This window comes from Aspergillus steynii (assembly GCF_002849105.1).
Source record: "Aspergillus steynii IBT 23096 chromosome Unknown P170scaffold_3, whole genome shotgun sequence".
Lineage (NCBI taxonomy): Eukaryota > Fungi > Ascomycota > Eurotiomycetes > Eurotiales > Aspergillaceae > Aspergillus > Aspergillus steynii.
In genome coordinates, this window is record NW_020194400.1 from 3,060,048 (window position 1) to 3,078,257 (window position 18,210).

At 48.6% G+C, this 18,210-nt stretch overlaps 6 protein-coding genes across 6 annotated transcripts; 3 read left to right on the forward strand and 3 right to left on the reverse strand.

Moving 5' to 3' along the window:
- Nucleotides 1–1,127: 1,127 nt before the first annotated feature.
- P170DRAFT_508974 (cytochrome P450) lies at nucleotides 1,128–3,292 on the forward strand (the record flags this gene model as incomplete). The annotated part of the gene is made up of 7 exons (XM_024854631.1): nucleotides 1,128–1,326; nucleotides 1,440–1,572; nucleotides 1,635–1,826; nucleotides 1,884–2,035; nucleotides 2,086–2,324; nucleotides 2,407–2,678; nucleotides 2,760–3,292. The coding sequence occupies 7 exons, from the start codon at nucleotides 1,128–1,130 to the stop codon at nucleotides 3,133–3,135; spliced, it is 1,563 nt and encodes a 520-aa protein (XP_024706192.1). The 3' UTR covers nucleotides 3,136–3,292.
- A 1,199-nt stretch (nucleotides 3,293–4,491) lies between these two features.
- P170DRAFT_406334 (purine and uridine phosphorylase) lies at nucleotides 4,492–10,550 on the forward strand (the record flags this gene model as incomplete). The annotated part of the gene is made up of 3 exons (XM_024846625.1): nucleotides 4,492–5,462; nucleotides 5,534–7,202; nucleotides 10,239–10,550. 3 exons carry the CDS (start codon nucleotides 4,492–4,494, stop codon nucleotides 10,548–10,550), a joined length of 2,952 nt encoding a protein of 983 aa, XP_024706193.1.
- Nucleotides 10,551–10,849: 299 nt separating this feature from the next.
- On the reverse strand, nucleotides 10,850–11,306 carry P170DRAFT_508976 (uncharacterized protein; the record flags this gene model as incomplete). Its single annotated transcript, XM_024854632.1, has 1 exon — nucleotides 10,850–11,306. Exon 1 carries the CDS (start codon nucleotides 11,207–11,209, stop codon nucleotides 10,850–10,852), a length of 360 nt encoding a protein of 119 aa, XP_024706194.1. The 5' UTR covers nucleotides 11,210–11,306.
- A 1,349-nt stretch (nucleotides 11,307–12,655) lies between these two features.
- On the forward strand, nucleotides 12,656–13,747 carry P170DRAFT_425190 (uncharacterized protein; the record flags this gene model as incomplete). The annotated part of the gene is made up of 1 exon (XM_024847610.1): nucleotides 12,656–13,747. The coding sequence occupies one exon, from the start codon at nucleotides 12,656–12,658 to the stop codon at nucleotides 13,745–13,747; it is 1,092 nt and encodes a 363-aa protein (XP_024706195.1).
- Nucleotides 13,748–14,011: 264 nt separating this feature from the next.
- Nucleotides 14,012–16,110, reverse strand: P170DRAFT_406336 (carboxylesterase/lipase family protein; the record flags this gene model as incomplete). The annotated part of the gene is made up of 5 exons (XM_024846626.1): nucleotides 14,012–14,862; nucleotides 14,926–15,130; nucleotides 15,185–15,376; nucleotides 15,435–15,726; nucleotides 15,800–16,110. 5 exons carry the CDS (start codon nucleotides 16,108–16,110, stop codon nucleotides 14,012–14,014), a joined length of 1,851 nt encoding a protein of 616 aa, XP_024706196.1.
- Nucleotides 16,111–16,770: 660 nt separating this feature from the next.
- P170DRAFT_474444 (uncharacterized protein) lies at nucleotides 16,771–18,185 on the reverse strand (the record flags this gene model as incomplete). Its single annotated transcript, XM_024853140.1, has 3 exons — nucleotides 16,771–17,127; nucleotides 17,293–17,676; nucleotides 17,757–18,185. The coding sequence occupies 3 exons, from the start codon at nucleotides 18,183–18,185 to the stop codon at nucleotides 16,771–16,773; spliced, it is 1,170 nt and encodes a 389-aa protein (XP_024706197.1).
- Between the last annotated feature and the right edge of the window lie 25 nt (nucleotides 18,186–18,210).

Here is an 18,210-nt window from a genome sequence, read left to right on the forward strand (position 1 = left end):
ACCTTTGACCCCCTACTCTGCACGGACAGGTTCAGTTGTCAAAATAACAATCCATGTCCCGGGGAATTGGGAATGGACAGTGCGTTTCCCGGAATATGCACCGATGGACCCAAAAACCAATGATCTCTGGTAGCTCTATTTAGCTATCAACTCGGAACAAAGTACCGTGCCGCAGGGGCCAGGTCATCAAGCAGTAACTCTGTAATTGACCGATCGATGATCTGCAGTAACCGCCCTGGGGCCGTGGCTAGATTATCATTACTATTACTCTAAAACTTTCCCGGGAGGCTTGGTGTTACAACAAGGTGATCTATCTACAAGAACAGGATCAGCTGTCTCTGACGGGTCCAAAACCTTCCGTGGAAATTGAATTGGCGCTGTAAGGGAGGGGAAGCTAGCCAGAATTTACTCATCACAAAGAGTTATTTTTGTATTTTATTTCACATGCAAGGCCGATAATTGACAGCGGGTGGTGGGTCACTCACCTTTGCTTTTTTCAAGCTGCAGATACTACGTAGCATTGGCAGTCATCAGAAGTTGCCGGCCAAGTTTTGTGTCTTCCCACAACGTAGCATGCTGTCCTACGATATTTTATGGAGAGCAAATTAGCAGGCAAGGAGTAAAACAACACCTTAGCCACATGTAACCCATGCTTGGCCTGAGCCACATCGTGAGGGGAGCGAAATCCCCGTCGGAAGTACTTTTGTTGTTTGCCAATGCAGAGCAACTCTTAATAATCCCGACGATCCAGTTTTGCCCCCATACCAGCCTTCCTGGCCAATCATTCCCAAACAATTAGCTGTCAGACTTCAACTAATGGCATTAGCTCTGCCTTTCACCCCGCTGCCTCCACTGGCCCAAGCGGGGAAGAGATGATGCCAGTTAAGCTAACGGCGCTCGGACTGATGTGTGTGCGCTGCTGACGAACAAAATTATTGTTAGCTCCAGCACTCGCACTTCCCTGGCATTCTGGCGATTTTCCCGTTCACCTGAACCTGATCAGTCACAAATCTATGCTTAAGAGGCGCTTGTGACCCAGATTGTTAATTGTACAAGTGCGATTTTTCCTTCTTCCGGTACTTTCGGCCCTGCAGACAAGATCTCCTTCTACCCTGGTCCCTGCTACCATGGGTCTATCCTCCCTGTACGGCGCCCTTTTGGGCTTGACTGTCTTGTATCTGGTCAAGCTTGTTTTGTTTCCCAAGAAACCAGTTGCGCCTCTTCCTCCGGGTCCCAAACCGAAACCAATCATTGGCAATCTGGGGGACCTGCCGCCACCGGGAGAACAAGATTGGAAACACTGGTTGCATTTCAAGAAGCTCTATGGTGCGTTTCACCCTCCTACATCGAACCGGCCCCTTGGTCGTTATGTTCCGAGCCCCTTCTTTTTGATGCCCGATTTGGAATCGCGCTTTATTGTCCTAATCAATCGACTACAGGTCCTATCAGCTCCGTCACCATCTTCGGCCAGACCATTGTCATCCTCAATGAGCCCCGCATCGCATTCGATCTCCTCGAAAAGCGCTCGGCCATCTACTCCTCTCGACCGAGGATGGTCTTTGCGGGAGAAATGTAAGCCGCCTGCTGCTTTTATCGCTTTCCGACCCCGGTCCGAGTGACATTGACAATTCCAGGGTGGGATGGGAAAGTACGCTGGGCTTGCAGGCCTATTCCGATCGGTTCCGCGCATATCGCAGAGTGATGCATCGCGTCCTGGGGTCGAAGTCCGTTATATCGCGCTTTAATCCGCTACAGGATATCGAAATTCGTCGATTTTTGCTTCGAGTGCTCCAGAAGCCGAATGATCTGGTGCAACATGTCCGGACGTAGGTCACTCACACATAATTATTTTACTCGGCTTGACAAACTAATGATGTGTGTAGGGAGGCTGGCGCTGTCATCCTCAAAATCGCCTATGGATACACAATCGAACCGCATGGTCGCGACCCCCTTGTTGACCTGGCCAACGAAGCGATGGATCATTTCTCCGTTGCCGGGACGCCGGGGGCGTGGTTGGTTGATGCCATCCCTTTCTGTAAGTCCTTCTTCTACCCCGAACATCCCTGCTCTCACTAATAGCTGCAGTAAAATACGTCCCAGCATGGTTCCCCGGCGCAGGGTTCAAACGGACCGGCAGCGACTGGCGCAAGAACCTTCTCACAACGATTGAAAAGCCCTACCGACTGGTCCGGAAGCAGATGAGCCAGGGTTCCTATCCGCCATCTTACCTAGCCAGCCTTCTCGAGGAAGAAGATGGCACCGCAGAAGGAGAGCTTGTGAACAAATGGACGGCGGGATCGCTATACACCGGGGGCGCGGATACTGTATGTCCCCTGAGCCTTCCTTTTTACCTACCTGCTGGACAACCACGTCGTTTTTCACGATAGCTAACAGCACAGTAAACAGACCGTATCTTCCCTCTCCTGCTTCTTCCTAGCCATGGCGCTACACCCCGAAGTCCAAGTCAAAGCCCAAGAAGAAATCGACCGCGTCCTCGGCCCCAATAAACTACCTACCTTCGACGATCGCGACAAATTACCCTACATTGAGGCTCTCGTGAAAGAATCACTCCGATGGCACCCAGTTGCACCAATGTGCATTCCCCATCTTTGCACCCAAGACGACATCTACGAGGGCTACTTCATCCCAAAGGGCTCCATTATAATGCCTAATATCTGGTTCGCTCCCCCGTCTCCCACCCATGCCCCCCACTACCTCATCCGAAACCAAATAACTCCTATTAACAAACACAAACACAGGGGCTTCACCCATGACGAAAACACCTACTCCGATCCAAGTGACTTCAAGCCCGAGCGTTTCCTCGGCCCCGACCCCGAACTCGACCCGCGCACTCTATCATTCGGATTCGGCCGCCGGATTTGCCCCGGTCGCTTCCTCGCCGAGTCGACGATTTTCGGCACGATCGCGCAGTCCCTGGCTGTGTTCAACTTTTCAAAGGGAGATACTCACGAGACCAAGGCGGAGTTCTTGCCGGGTGTCGTCAGCCATCCCGTGCCGTATCGGCTTCAGGTGAAAGCGCGCAGCGAAGCTCATGAAGAGCTGATCAGGAGGGTGGAGATTGAGTCTCCGTGGGAGAAGAGCGATGCAAAGGAGATTGAGCAGATCAAGTGTTGATCTGATTTGATACACGTGGTGTTTATGGTTCATATGAGATATCAATGAGTAAGGACGGTATTGGAGGCCTGGGTAATGGGCGGTTTGGTTTGATTTTTTTTGAAGTAATCCGTCAATAATGTATAGCTGCCCTGCTATATGACGACTTAATTTCCGCTTCACATAGTATTTATCTATTAGCATAATAACAACAGACAAAGACAGCAAGCAAGGGATACACCCAACATTCCATGTAAACTAGTGACGGAATCTAGATGCATAACCAACAGCAAAACAAGCACCCACTTTCGTGCCCATCTGGCTTGTTAATTGGTCCCTTCAACATAGCTATCCCAACGCCAACCAGGATCAGGGATCAGCCATTTCCAAATATTCCTCCTGTCAAAGAAGGAAAGAGTGTCAGCCAACCAACTCTAATTGCCGTGGAACATTGGCCCGAGCTCGTAACTAGCACAACTTTCAACTTTAACGCCAGTTCTGCTTTCAACATTGCGAATCTGGCTGTAACTATATCTGGAGATCTAGGGAATGTAGACATGCACATATTGTGATACCTCCATGTACTTTGGTGTTTCCCGTCATTGAGAAATCTGAGTCCGGGCCGAACCCGGAAATAGCCGTGTTTAGCCGATCTCGGCCGAAATAAATCATGCCTCAGGCAGCGATTCTATACTGAACTCAACTATCACATAGCAAAGCGCACAGCTGTGCTTCCTCGCATGTGAATGGGGTATAGATAAATGATGAGATATTACACTAAAATTTAAAGCAGCATTTTTCGGATGCAGAATAGCTCCACATCCCGGCTAGAAAAGTAGTAACATCATTGCAGACAAGATCTTTTGCCGTGAAATATATAATCGACTGTCCACTATTTTCAAAACAAACGCTTCTGGGTGCTGCTATTTCTATATATTCAATTTCAATAGCAAGGAAAGTGTTAACCCTGTAATGTATCATCTGATCTACTCCTCCCTTTAAAAAGGCCAGAAAGCACGATTTTTACTAGGCAAATTAACAAAACCACCAGAACGCGTGCGACATACATAGCGAATAATAGATCCAACAGAATAACCATGTGTGAAACCTTATATGCCTCAAAACCCATACAGATTGACCTAAAGCAAAGGAACGACGACAAGCAGCTTGCGTGGCTAGCATAGTTAGCGCAGGACCCCTGTCAAGTGTCTTGGCCATGGCGGGGAAATCGTGGATCGCGTCAATCAATCCCTCGTCTATCGTGTGTCTCAACCTGCTTACGACCCCTCATTCACTGGACGACCAATGTTTCTATGACACCCTGACTGTTCTGCATCGAGGCAATTGAATACGTGCAGAGAAGACAAGAAGAAAACCATGCCTTCTGAACCTGATTCCCACGTCCATGCCGACTACACAGTGGCATGGATAAGCGCGTTACCGCTGGAGCTCACTGCAGCGACAACAATGCTGGATGAGGTTCATCCGCGACTGCCTCAGCCGCTTTCTGACACGAACGCATACATATTAGGAAGTGTCCTTGGACACAATGTAATCATGACATGTCTTCCATCTGGCTCTATCGGAACCAATTCTGCCGCCGCGGTGGTGAGCAATATGCGTTCGACGTTTCCGCAGATCCAATACGGGTTGATGGTTGGAATCGGAGGCGGTGCGCCTAGTGATAAAAACGATATCCGACTCGGCGATATAGTAGTGAGTGTGCCAACAGGTGCCTACGGGGGCGTTGTTCAATATGACTTTGGGAAGGCAATTGCTCGGGGAGAGATTGAGCATACAGGAATGTTGAACAGACCGCCCGAAGTGTTGTTATCGGGAGTTTCGAAACTCCAGGCTGAGTACAAACGGGAGGGAAATCCCATACTTTCTATGCTCGAGGAGAGGTCGGACATGAATGATCTGGCGGGTACGTACAGATTCCCCGGATTAGAGCAAGACCGGCTTTTTGAAGCAAAGTACGAGCATGTACAGTCCAAGGAAATATGTGGTCTATGCGATGTCGGGAGAATAAAGCAAAGAAGCCCTCGGAAGTCACATGAACCCGAGATTCACTATGGTTTGATTGCGTCGGGAAATCAATTGATAAAGAATGGCGTGACTCGCGAGATGCTGGCGAAGAGATTTGGCTTTCTTTGCTTTGAAATGGAGGCCGCAGGACTCATGAACCAATTGCCTTCGTTGGTCATTCGAGGAATATGCGATTATGCGGATTCCCACAAACACGACAAATGGCAGGGATATGCTGCTATGACAGCAGCGTCTTATGCACGCCTGCTTCTTTCAATATTGCCATTGGTTGTGCCCGTGAGAGTGGCTGAGCAAAGTAAGTAATCATCTATAATAATTATTCGGTCCTACTAATATATGAAATAGGATTATTGAAGTCCGAAGAACGGAGAGCCTATCAAGGTCTCTTCTTGACAGACCCCGAGGATGAGATGAATTCACTAAAGAGAAGGAAAGGGAGTCGCGCTCCTGGAACATGCGAGTGGCTTCTTGAAACACAAGACATGCTACGCTGGTTGAACTCAAAGCCATCTGAGACTGATATCTGGAACTTCTGCTGGCTCTATGGCAATCCGGGTACAGGCAAATCCACAATGGCAATCACTTTAGCAGAAAAGCTAGCACGGCATGATCTATTTATAGATGGTAATGCGAGGCTGGCATACTTCTTCTGTGATTCGAGCAACGAAGTACAAAGAACGGCCATTGCTGTGCTACGTGGACTGCTTTATCACCTTATCAAGAACAGTCCGTCACTAATCGATTTTGTCATGCCAAAATACCACGCTCGCCGGGAAAAGCTCTTCACGTCTTTTGACGCGCTATGGGCTATCCTTCTAATGATTGGGCGTGAAAGTGGTCAAGCAATTTACTGCATTATCGATGGCCTTGATGAATGTGATGTCGAGTCTCAAACGACACTCATGGGCCAGTTCAATGCAAGCTTTCAAGGGCACAAGTCGCCGGACCTTCACATACTTGTAACTAGCCGGCCATACGAGGAGATTCGCCGCAGCCTCTGCGACTATCCAAGTTACAACCTGAGCTCTTATCAAAGAGTTCAAGACGATCTTGCTACTATGATTGAATCAAGGGTTGATGAGCTTAGCAGAAGAAACCGCTATCCCTATAGAGTCAGAAGAAAAGTGTCTGCTATCCTGAAAGAACGGGCCGAAGGGACATTCCTATGGGTAGGCATAGCATGTGATGAACTGAAGCACACACGTGCAAAGGATGCTGTGCAAACCTTGAGACGGTTGCCTAAGTCACTCAACTCAGTTTATCAGAAAATGCTTGATACGGCTCTTGATCAAAGCAGTGAAGACACAGTTGTAATAAAGCGAATTCTCAGCTTTGTGGCAGTTGCCCGTCGCCCATTGAGCACTCTAGAGCTAGCAGACGCATGTCAGCTCTACGAGTGCCAAGATAGGGACTACCAACTTGCCTTCCTACATGACGACATTCATGCATGTCGGCTATCGATTATCTTGGATGATGGTGTGGTATTTCTATTGCACAAGTCTGTCAAGAATTTCCTGCTCAATGATCAGAACAACCGAATTATAGACGAGATTTCTGCACATGCAGATCTTGCATATTGCTGCATTGATCGCATTCTGAGTTCATATAAGGCGAATAGATGGGGCGGTGATGTCCATGATGCTACCGACTTTTTACAGTATTCTGCGGAGTATTGGCCCGAGCATGCGCATGAAGCAGAATCATGCTTTACCATCCAGAGAAATCAAGTTGAATTCTTTGAACTTCGATCTCCGTCTCGAGATTGGTGGTTAGATTACATGAGATCACTATACATGTTCGACTTGTCCCATGAAGTCCCTTTCAATTTCTCCATCTTTCACGTGGCAGCTCGCTGGGGTATTCCTTGCTTAATATCCTACGTGCTGTCCCAACAGGAAGCGTTTAACCTTGAGCAAAGGGAGATTATATCGGAAAGTCTAAGTCATGAGTACTTGAGTACAATCTCATCGGATGGCAGAACACCACTGGACGAGAGTGCCTCAGCAGGACACTTGGAAGTATTTACTCTTTTGCTTGAGGTGAACAAGGGTGTCGCAACAATAAACAGAGCAATTGTTGAAGCTGCAGTCAGCAAATATCAGACTGGTAAAGCGCTACTCTTTGAGCTTTGTTATCGCTACCCCCATAGGCCCGACATAACTCAAGATGCTATTATCACAGCAGTGGGAACTGGGAGCAAAGAAGCTTTCCGGCTCCTTCTTGAACTTTTAGAGGGAAGTTTGCCAGCTTCAGTGGAGATCTTTGAAGCTATGCTGTGGAATAAAGCTGACGGTCTTGACATAATGAAGCTGGTAATCGAATATCTAGGACCAAACTTCGTGGTTAACGAACGTATTGTTGAAGCTTTTGCGAGACACGGTAATGCAACGTTCATGTCAATGATTCTCGACTGGCGCGGAAAAAAGCTGCCAATTACTGAACAAGTCCTACACGCTTTGATGCACAATGAGCACAGCGGCTTGGAGATAATGAATCTCCTCTTCTATCGTGTCGGCGACAAAATCCCTATCTCGGAAAGGCTGGATCTCTCCTGTTCATATTCTCACACACCCCACCTTGCCCTTCTTATTCTAGACAGGCTAAGAGAGGATAAAATTCCGGGTATAGAGCACTGGCTTATGTCGAAAAAGAACTCGCCAACTCGGAACTTCGATCAAAGTCTCCTCGTCTTGCTACAAAGCCGAAAGCATATTCCCGTTTCTCATGAGACTCTCGTTGCTGTTGTGACTTCCGCGAATCATGAGCTGATGGAGTTACTTCTCCAGAGAGAAGAAGTTCTTCATTTCCTGAATAGCGAAGTGGTCAAGAACTTGGTATCATTTGGGGATGACATAAGTTTGCGGCTTGTTTTAAATCGCCTTGGACGTCGACTCCCAATGTCCGAGGAAATTGTGGATAGCGCTGTACAGAACCGACATCATGGATTGGAGATTCTGAAATTACTCATCCGCACATTCGGGGACAACCTACCAGTTACGGAGGCTACATTTGAGAATGCAGCATGTGCATTGATACATGCTCCTACAAAGTTGGCTTTACTTTTTCATTTCAAACACAAACTCCACTCCACTGAGAAAGTCGCCAGGTTTTCTATACAAGGTGGTATGAGACTTATGGAATTCCGGATGTTCCTGGTTGACCTTGGAGATAATTTGCCTTCATCGAAGCTTGAAGCTCTTGTTGAGACTGTGGCCAACTCTCCCAATGCGGATTTTGCACGGTTGGTCTTAGCTCATTTCAAACACAAAGCTCCGATCTCCGAGGCTGCACTAGTCATGGCAGCGCAGAACCTCGAATGTGGCAATGGGATGCTCAAATTGTTTATGGAGCATCGCGGAAGCATCGTTTTGACCCTTGAGCTAATAAAAGCAGCATCATCTAATCCCTCCTGGGGAAGAGAAATTTTGGAGCTGCTCTTCGGCTATCAAGAAAGACTTGCCCCTATTTCTCAAGACTTGATTGACACGGCTGCATTTTATGCTAGTGATCAAACACCTGCCATAACGAGTCTCCTCTCAAGTTACGGGGATAGGATTGCTATTACTGAGGACATTTTGTGCCGTGTTATGGGCGGTCATTGTTATGAAGTATTGTCACTGTTATTTCAGCGCCATCAAAATCGACACCTTCTGCCGATCTCACAAGAAGTCTTGTGGAGCTTATTCCAGAACCCTTGGTGTGGGGAGAAAATGCTCTTATTGCTTATAGAAAATCTAGGAGAAAACATCTTGTCCACAGAAGCGATCGAGAAAACTCCCCATGCGCCCATGTTCCGAATCGTCCTAGACCGACTAAGTAACAAATTGCCACTCACCGAGAATGTGCTGGTAAATTGTGCGAGAATGTTACCAGGAATGTTTCATCCCCTGTTACTCATACTTGAACGACAGAGGGAACCAATTAAAGTCACACAAAATGTTTTTCGAGAAGCAGCCCGTTGTGGCGACAGTCGGCTTGTATCGGCGCTCCTACGCCATTGTCCTGAACTCCAAATTACTCATGAAGTCCTTCTCGCGGCCGCAAAAAATTACAATAATGGAAGAAGAATACTTGAGCTCTTGCTCGGATATCAGGGAACTCGAGAATTAATCACACCAGCCATCATTTCAATCGGAATCTCGACAAGATGCAATCGAGAGACGGTCTCATTTTTTCTTGACCAATGCTTGGGTCAAATTCCGATGACAGAAGAGATACTACTTTCTGCAGCATTATCTCCTTTTGCGACAAGGAAGATTATTGATCGAGGAGTAGACTGTGGTTTAGTGACAGAGAACGTTGTCATTACTGCAGTCAGCCATGGGGATGGCCACCGTGTTCTGCATTTCCTCCTTGAAACATTCGGAGAGCAATTGCCTATCACAAATCGTGTCCTAGCGGCTGCTGTGTATTATTATGGCAAGAGCTGGGCCCTACAGGAGCTTTCCCAGTATTTTCTTGCTAAGAGCTGGGTGTCTGAAGAGATAGCTATAGCTGCTGCGGCCAATAACTGGGAGCCGGTCGAAGCCATGAAGGTTTTGTTTACCTGGATTGGGGACAGGCTCCACGTTACAGCGAAAGTACTTGCAGCAGCAGCGGCTAATTTCAATGGTGAATATGTGCTCGACCTACTTCTTGAGAAAACAAGCGGAATGCTGAAAATCACGGGAGAAGTAGTTCGGGCTTCAGTAGGGACAGCTGTGTACGAGGCACATCCCGTGTTTCTCAACAGAGGGACAAGGAGTAGAGGAGCTAGGGCCATCAGAACACTTCTTCGATGGAGAAAAGACGAGGTGACCGTCAGCGAAGATATTCTTGTTGCCGCATTGGAGAACAGAGGTGATGACCACGCTCTCAACATTATCGCTTGCTTAACAGCACACAAACGCGACGAAGTGTACCATAGCCTGACAGAAAGGCTTTTTATGACAGCGGCGGCCTCCGGTAAAATGAATGTACTGCGGTTCTTTGCGAGAAGCTTTGACATTACGATCAAAGACGAGTGGATTGAGACTTGCCAGCTGTATACGGCCACTTGTGATGGGAATTCAAAAGCAGTGAAGATTCTCATCCAGAAAGGGGTTTTTCCGGATTCGGGAAATGCGTCCAAAGAGACTCTGCTTTGGCAAGCTGCATATCGTGGATATCATTCGGTAGTCAGAGTGTTGCTCGAGTCAGCTCGTGTTGAGGTGGATGCGCTATCTGTGGATAGAATCTCACCACTGATGGCAGCAGCAGCCGGGGAACACACCGGGATTGTTCAGATGCTTCTTCAAGCTGGGGCAGATCCGCTATTTGTCAGCGCAAAGGGAGAAACGGCATACTCTTTGACACCAGAGGCAAATCTGAGGATACGGAATCTTGTAAGAGAATATGGGGCTTCATAAGGGGCTTTTCCTTTCTTTTGATGAAGCCCGGTCTACCTGGTGGCAGGCCAGAGTTAGGTGTTCTGTTTTCATTGTTCATGTGCTTCAAAGCAAAGTCAATTTTTCTTCTTCTTCATAAAAACCAATAGAATAGAAATTGACAAAATACAGAATGGTATTATGTTCGCTAAATCATCACATCACCACCAGCCAAAATTGGCCCGAACCAATAAAACAATAGTACACAATTATTGACATTAATCCATATCCCATCACAAAAGAAGTAAACAAATACATGCCCAAGCACCAGCTCAATGTAACTATAGAGTGCCAGCGACCAAGCTCCCCACAACCATCATGATAAGACCCATAGCCGGTTTCGACAACGAGCTGGCAGCGCTCTTTCCGCCGTCGTCATTGTGGTAGCTAGTAGCTTTGCTTAGGCCAGCATCGTGCAGACAGTCAACAACTTCTGTCGTGTTTCCACTAGTGTTGCAGAACTTCGCGCAGCTCTTGTTGTAGAGTGTAATTTTGGTGGTTTCACCGCAGCATTTAGAGATACTGCTGAGGTTGGTATGATCATTGGGGAATGCCGCGACATCGGTCGTCGTCCATAGCTTGACAGGAGGAATGCGGACTGTAGAGGAACATTTGTTCGAATGATGGTGTCGGGGAGACATTTTTTGGAGGTTTGGGTGGTTGATGCGGGAGTTTTTTTTCCGAAGATGAGACAATGGAGGTGTAGTGCGAGTTTATTTTGCGGTAGATATGATTCCGATATTCAAGATTTAGAACCAAACTGTGAAGACAAGTAGAAAGTTTTGATGAGAATGTCGAACACAACAATGGGAAACATCCAAGATTTAAGCTATTTCTATACAAGCACCCTGCATCAAAGGGAGTAAACAAGGCTCCATAACGGAGGCTCTAATTTGGCCCCCAAGAGATCGTCCTGTGTTGGCAAAGAATTGGGGCCCATGATTGGCGGAGGTATAGCCCTGCTAGATCCTGCGGTGGAGCTCGAATGGATTAGCATGCCACTATTCCCGTCCGGTTTTCCGCTAGCCTCAACGCAACCCTTTCCCGTTCTGGCCTTTTTTCTCGAAAACTTCCGTCTATTGAATCTCAGTTTCTGCCCTGAAGATCCACCACCAGACGCTTTGCTCCATGAAGGCTCAGCGACGGTCTTGCTCACCAACCAACCCCGGGTCGGTTAAAAGGCGCTAAGAGACCCGAAATTTCCGCTGCACCGCCTTTGTTCGCTGTTTATTTTGGACGATCCGCCCAGAAAGGTAAAAATCTTTAGTTGAGCCACAGATTTGAATGGACGAATTAGCGAGAGGAGCGACATTACTTCGCCACACGTTCCCTATATAGACAAGGGGCTTCCCGATACGGAGTAAGTTGCGGCCGCAACATTGTATGGAATGAACAAATTTTCATTTGGGGGCAAAGGATTGATGCGGAAATGAGTGGTGGGTCAATAATATACTCCGAACACTTCAGCCAAGCCACCTCTTCTGGTCCAATGGAAATAGCCGCCACAAAACTGTTAAATGACCAATGGACAGTCATTCGGCGGAGGTCGGACTTTTCGGATAGAAGTCCAGAATTTGAGGGAAAGTATCGGTGGAAAGGGACAAACTATAGTGAAGCTAGCACCAGCATGTGTTCCACCTGGCTTGTAGAAAGCCAAGGGGAAAGGCTCGGATTATATATGCCTTTCACAAGGAGTACCCTCTGTCTTGCCCTTTTGAATATATCTATATTGACTGCCTAGACAGTATCCCAACCATTGTACTGAGCTCCTGTGTAGATAGCTTTGGTGGCGCTGTGCGTAATGAGGCGGGTGTGTTTATAGCACCGCGGAACTCAGACCCGATGCTGTTGTTGCACCGCCGACGGAAAACATTTCCGGTATTCTCGCTGAGATACGTACTGGTGACAACAGACTTTGGGAGAGACGGCAAGTTTTGACAAAAATATCTTCTCTCAGTTCTACTATCCACCTGCTTCATTCTCTAGCCGACCACTCGAAGACAGAGAGACCTGTGTACGACATCGGTCCGATAGAAGCCGCCGAATACTTTGTGTGCATTCTACCAACCTGGAACCCATCGCTCAGAATGGCCTCTGGCACAGCATTTCGATGCAAGATCCCGAACGAGAGGGTTCTTTCTTCTCAAGATTTGAATCCTAATCACGCCAAGAAAAGCAAAGCCCCACGAAAGATGGCAACTGAAGTTAACTTGATGCCGGCGCTTTTGTTCGACCTACTTCCCATCGAAGTATTACACATGATCCTCATGAACCTTGACATACTCAGCATCAAGAATTTCCGACGCGCCAACAAAACAGGAAGACTCGTAGTGGAATCGCTGTCTGCATACTCCCTGTTGAGGACTCACGCCTCCACCACGTTGCGCATCATAGACACCGTCAAGTACTCTCAACATTGCCCTATCGGTCAGCTCTTTGCGGAATTCTGCCATCCCTGGTGTCGAACGTGTGGCGATTTCGGACCCTTCCTCTACCTCTTGAGACTGAGACGCTCTTGCTATAAGTGCAATTTCTTCGGAGAAGAGTACGCCGTGGCACGAACCACAGATCTCCGCTTATACTATGGATTGCCCCGACAGCAACTTCTACCGCTGCCAATGATCCATAGTCTTAAACCAGGTAAATATTGCATAGCCGATGTTGTTCAAGCAAAGGCCTCTGGTATGCGGCTCCATGGAAGCGAGGAGAATATGAAGCGGATATTAGAGGATACCATGAAGAGACGCAAGGTGGAGCTCGACGCTCGGCTGGGGAGATGGGGGAGGGAAGGCTACGGCCAAAAGCCCCGACCAGCATCTACTGTGGGAATATATTACATTGAAAATGGGGGGAACCAAGACTTGAGAATGCAGGCGACGGTCACTTTTCCATACTGGGATCCCAAGACACAGAGACTGGAGCCAGGCGTCTATTGCCGGGCCTGTACTTATCGCTCGGAAGAAGTACTGATGGATACTTTGTATTCATATAAAGATACTCCAAGTCAAACGGCATATCACCGAGCATTCTTAGAACGCGACATTCCCGAGCATTTTCGCACTTGCTCGGCGGTAAAGGAGGAGTACGAGTTTCAGGACCTTGATCCATATCGTGAATTGAATTTCAAGAGAGATGGGGTTGATTTCGTTGTTGAACCTAAGGAGAGTACTGATATCTGACATCAGATTCTGTTTTCTTTCTTCATATCTTGCTTTCTTTCTACTTTTTGTTTTTGTTTTCCCTTTTCTAGGGCATTTTCATGAGAAGATGGGTGAAAATCGAGTTATAACTTATTTAGCTTAGAATCATAATAATACATCCCGCAAGACTCAATATTAAGCATAATAAAATAAATACAACGTCATGCATTTCATTACTCAGAGCCCGTCTTCCGTCAGCACTCTGCGCAAGATCATAGAATCCCCGTTAAAACATTTTACAACTTAAACCAAGCTCATCAGCAGCACAGCCAAAGCAGCAACCCCCCCAGTCGAAGGCAGGATACTTGCTGCCCCATTCTCAGCCAACGGGGGAGTCGACGAGGATGCCGGACCGCCGCTCGCACTGGGCGAAGCTCCGGTAGAAGTAGAGTTGTCAGCCGCCAAAATGGCATTGACGCGCGACCACAACTCGCAGCCAAAGAAGTCGATCTTGCCAGCAGTCGATGTGTTTTCGAAGGTCACTCCAGGAGCTGCGGAGAGGTTCTTCGAGGGCTCGAACTGAGGCCAAGCAAAGTCCCTGGTCGACGGGTCGGCATTCGCAGCCATCGCGGTCCATGCGTCCATCATCTGTTCGCTGAGACGGTACTCAGCCGAGGTGGAGTTGCAAGACGCCCCGTTGGAAAGATAGCGGTTGTCGAGGTTGCCGAAGACATACGGGATTTCAGCGGTGTGAGTGCCCGCGAAGATCGAGATGATCTGCTGCGAGAGGGTGGGCAGCCAGGCGCAGCTGTCAGAGTGTTTGAACTCGTAGGTCCACGAGGGGATGTTCTTGCGAGCGGTTTGGACAGCGCCGTACCACGCCGGGCATCTGTAGGTGGAGTCGGTGACGATCTGACCCATGGTGAGGAGGATGGCGAGCGAGGTGGTGTTGTAGCCGGTGAGCTTGCCGGATGCAGCGAGAGGTCTGGCGTAAGCTTCGAAGTCGGAGGGCTTGTAGTACTTCTCAACAAGGGGGGCGGCCTTGCCAAAGTCCTTGCGGAGGAAGTCCTTGTACAAGGCGGGGGTTGGGACGATCTTCTTCTGCAGCTGAGTGATGGCCCACTGGGCGATGAAAACGGTGGCTTCCTTCTCGGCTGGAAAGTTACTTGGTTAGATGGGGTATTGCGAATGGGGTCATGCATCGGGGGCGAACATACTGAATCCAAAAACGGTCGGGACGTTGACACCAGACTTGTAGGGGTCCTGGGGGATGAAATCGCCATCCACGTAGGGGTGGAAGCCAGGGGTCTTAGGGTTGCCGACACTCAGGTCGTCGTAGTGTCCAACTCCCGTCTGGAGGAAAGGATCGGTCTTGTAAGCGTTTCGCAATTCGGCGAGACTCTTAGACTGCATGCATGCTTTCTGCGTGGAGGATTAGCATTCGTCCCAATCACAGATGTTCAACTTTCCACCTACGTCGTTTGTGCTGCACTTCAGGGTTCGGGCATACGATGCACCCGTAGCTTGTTGCGTTTCATTGATAGTGACAGGCCTGCCAGCGCCGGATTCCGCGATGACACCGTTCACCAAGGAGGATGCTTGGGGAAGAGAGCCAACGATGTACACGTTCGCAGCACCGGCCGATTGCCCGAAAAGAAGCACTTTTTTCTGCTTTGAGTCAGCGCTGCTGTTCCAAATATTGCACGTAAATAGATGATCGACATACCGGGTCGCCGCCAAAGGCCGCAATGTTGTCCTGAACCCACTCCAAGCCAAGAACGATATCTTTGATTCCTTGGTTACCATAAATTCCGGCGCTGTTGAGTGCTGTGTAGCCCAAGGGTCCAACTCGGTAGTTGACCGTCACGAGGATTGAGTCGGCATTGGCCGTGTTACAGCCATCATACAGAGGGTCCGAGATCGAGCCCTCAGAGTTCGAGCCACCGTAGACCCACACCTTGACCGGAAGTTTTGAGTCTTTGGTGGCGTTTGCTGGAGTCCAAACATCCAAGTAGAGGCTGGGAGATAGACATCAGCAAGAAAGAATAGGACAAAACAATTGAGACATGGAAGCTCCATGATCCAACTTACCAGTCTTCGGATGAGAGCTTAGTCGAGTTCAACTTGGATGGGGTAAAGTCGTCGGTGAATTGAATGCATGTGGCGGCAGAGGTAGTTGCATCAAGCTTTCCCTGGGGAAAGCTTTTCTTGTAAGGCTTCGGGGCCATGAATCGGAGATCTCCAACCGGGGGCTCGGCAAAGGGAATTGCCTTGTAGAAGACTGCGTCCTGTCCTCCTTTGCATTTTCCACCGTTAACTATACCGGCGTCAATCTTAACAGAAGGAGATGCCAATGCCACGGCTGCAAAGGCCGGCAGAAGAGCTGTCGCAAGCAGCTTCATTGTGACTCTGGGGAAAATGTAGGAAAGATGTGGAATGGGTTTGAGGAGGAGGAACACAGGTGCGAGATTCCACTGTTTTATATTCTTCCAGACTATTAATCTACGTATAGGCTCAATAGCTCCCCCCTGATTAGACATATAGACGAGGATTTTGTTGGGCCCGAGTAGCTACTAGCTCCGCTGGCGCCTCACAGCCTTGCGAGATATACGGTGGGTCTGCACTAATCCCTTTACAGCGCGAATTGCGAGGGCCAATGAAATCAAAGCTTCTGGGGAAGCTTCATAGTCGCAGTCCGGGGCGCAGTAGTGGGGGCCACGGAATAATTAGCCTGGAGCTAAGCGTTTCGGAATCCGGGCTTATTCGGCGTCTTCTACGGAGTACACCGTCTTTCTCTATGAAGGATCTCCTAATGACGCAATTTGGCAGAAAGAAAAAGCAAAAAGAGGCAATAAGCAAATGTAGTTCGTCATTAATTCCCATTGACAGCCAACAAGAGAACGATATAGGGCTTAATTTGTAGTACGGATGTCAATGGCATTGCTGTGTTTTAAGCTTTCTTGGCTACATGGGAAGGGCATTAATGCATAAGTTTTAGAATTAATCAACATAATAAATTTCGCTCCTCGATATTCATGGCATATCTAAAACCAGTAACATACTCATGGCATACCCTGCCCAGCCTGCAGCAAGATTGTCTCCAACCGACCAACTGACTGCTGTAGCTCGTCTTGGCTCGGTAAATTGACAATCATCAGATAAGGCACACCCGGCTGCAAAGATCTACTGGAATACTCGATCTCCTTCTCCTGCCTAAACTTGCGTCTTGAATCCTGAGATTCTTTGATGGAAATTGCCGCTCGCTCAATCAATCCTGGTTTGCTGCCCGATCTACCACCGCTTAATCTCGAGACGAGGTTGTCGTTGCTTTCTGGGCGTTTCAGCTCTTTCCAGCGCGCTATCAGTCCCGGATGTTTTGATCCGTGTTTAGCTTTGTGGTAACTGGAACGTTTGGCTTCCTACTTGATGTTAGCGGGACAAATAAATTTAATATATGCAGCAGATGGATTAATACTTGCCTTGCGTGAATGTCCTTTTTCTTGCATGTCGTAATCTTTCCTGCTCTCGGATTCACTTTTCCGAGCGTCGATCGCCTCTAGTCCGCGATCCGAGCCAAGAGATACCAAAGGTGCAGCAGTGGGTAGCTCAATGTTTGTAGTGCCCTGAGGAGGGTTGTATCCGCTCGCGGAGGCTGCTTGAATTATATCAAAGTTTTCGGTTGCGAAGACCGTCTTGCCGAGCATTTGAGATAGCTCGATGAGAGGTTGTTGTTGTGGGCCGGGGATTGTGTCTGTGAACCGCATAACCACCGCATAGAGGCCAAACGGCATGAATAGTTCTTGATTCGCCAGGTCAAGGAAGGTATTCGCCTGCCAAGAAAACTGCATCTCGCGAGCTTTTGTCCCTGCCGCGACTTCAACCGTCAGGCCTGTCACCGCAGGGGCCATCCCCACGATCCGATGCGATATATCCGATGCCACACTGATGCATTGGGCAGCTCGTGGCTCCTAGATTACTTATTAGAAACTGACAGCCCTGAATGATTGGTGGCGTAGAAGAAGTCAGGAGTGTGGTGGCATCTACTCACTCTCAGTGCGTGCTCAAAATCATCCAGAAACATCCAGAACGTCTCCTGGCTGATCCCGCAATTCGCCAAAACCGGTGCATAGATGCGCTCAAATTGTCGCTCGCTGCCCTTGCACCTGGGAATGACCACCGGACAAGGCAGCCTGTCCAAGCGATCCACCGGATCCACAACTTGGGCCGCGGAAAAAGGATCCGCACTCGGCTGCCGATCATGAGTGGTCTGCTGGGGGCCAGAAGAGGCAACGGGGGCCCATTCAGCCTCTTCATAGGTCGGTAACCTCATGCCCCGCATATCGACGGGGTGGTTGAACTCGCTATATGGGCCCGGGTGGATATGTGATTTGTCGAGAACCGGGAACTCTGAGTATTGTTGATGAGTATAAACTTCATTCGAGGCCGGGAGCTCAGCGCAGCCTTCCCGAATGAGCATTTTCGAAGTTTCCTCGTCCACAACG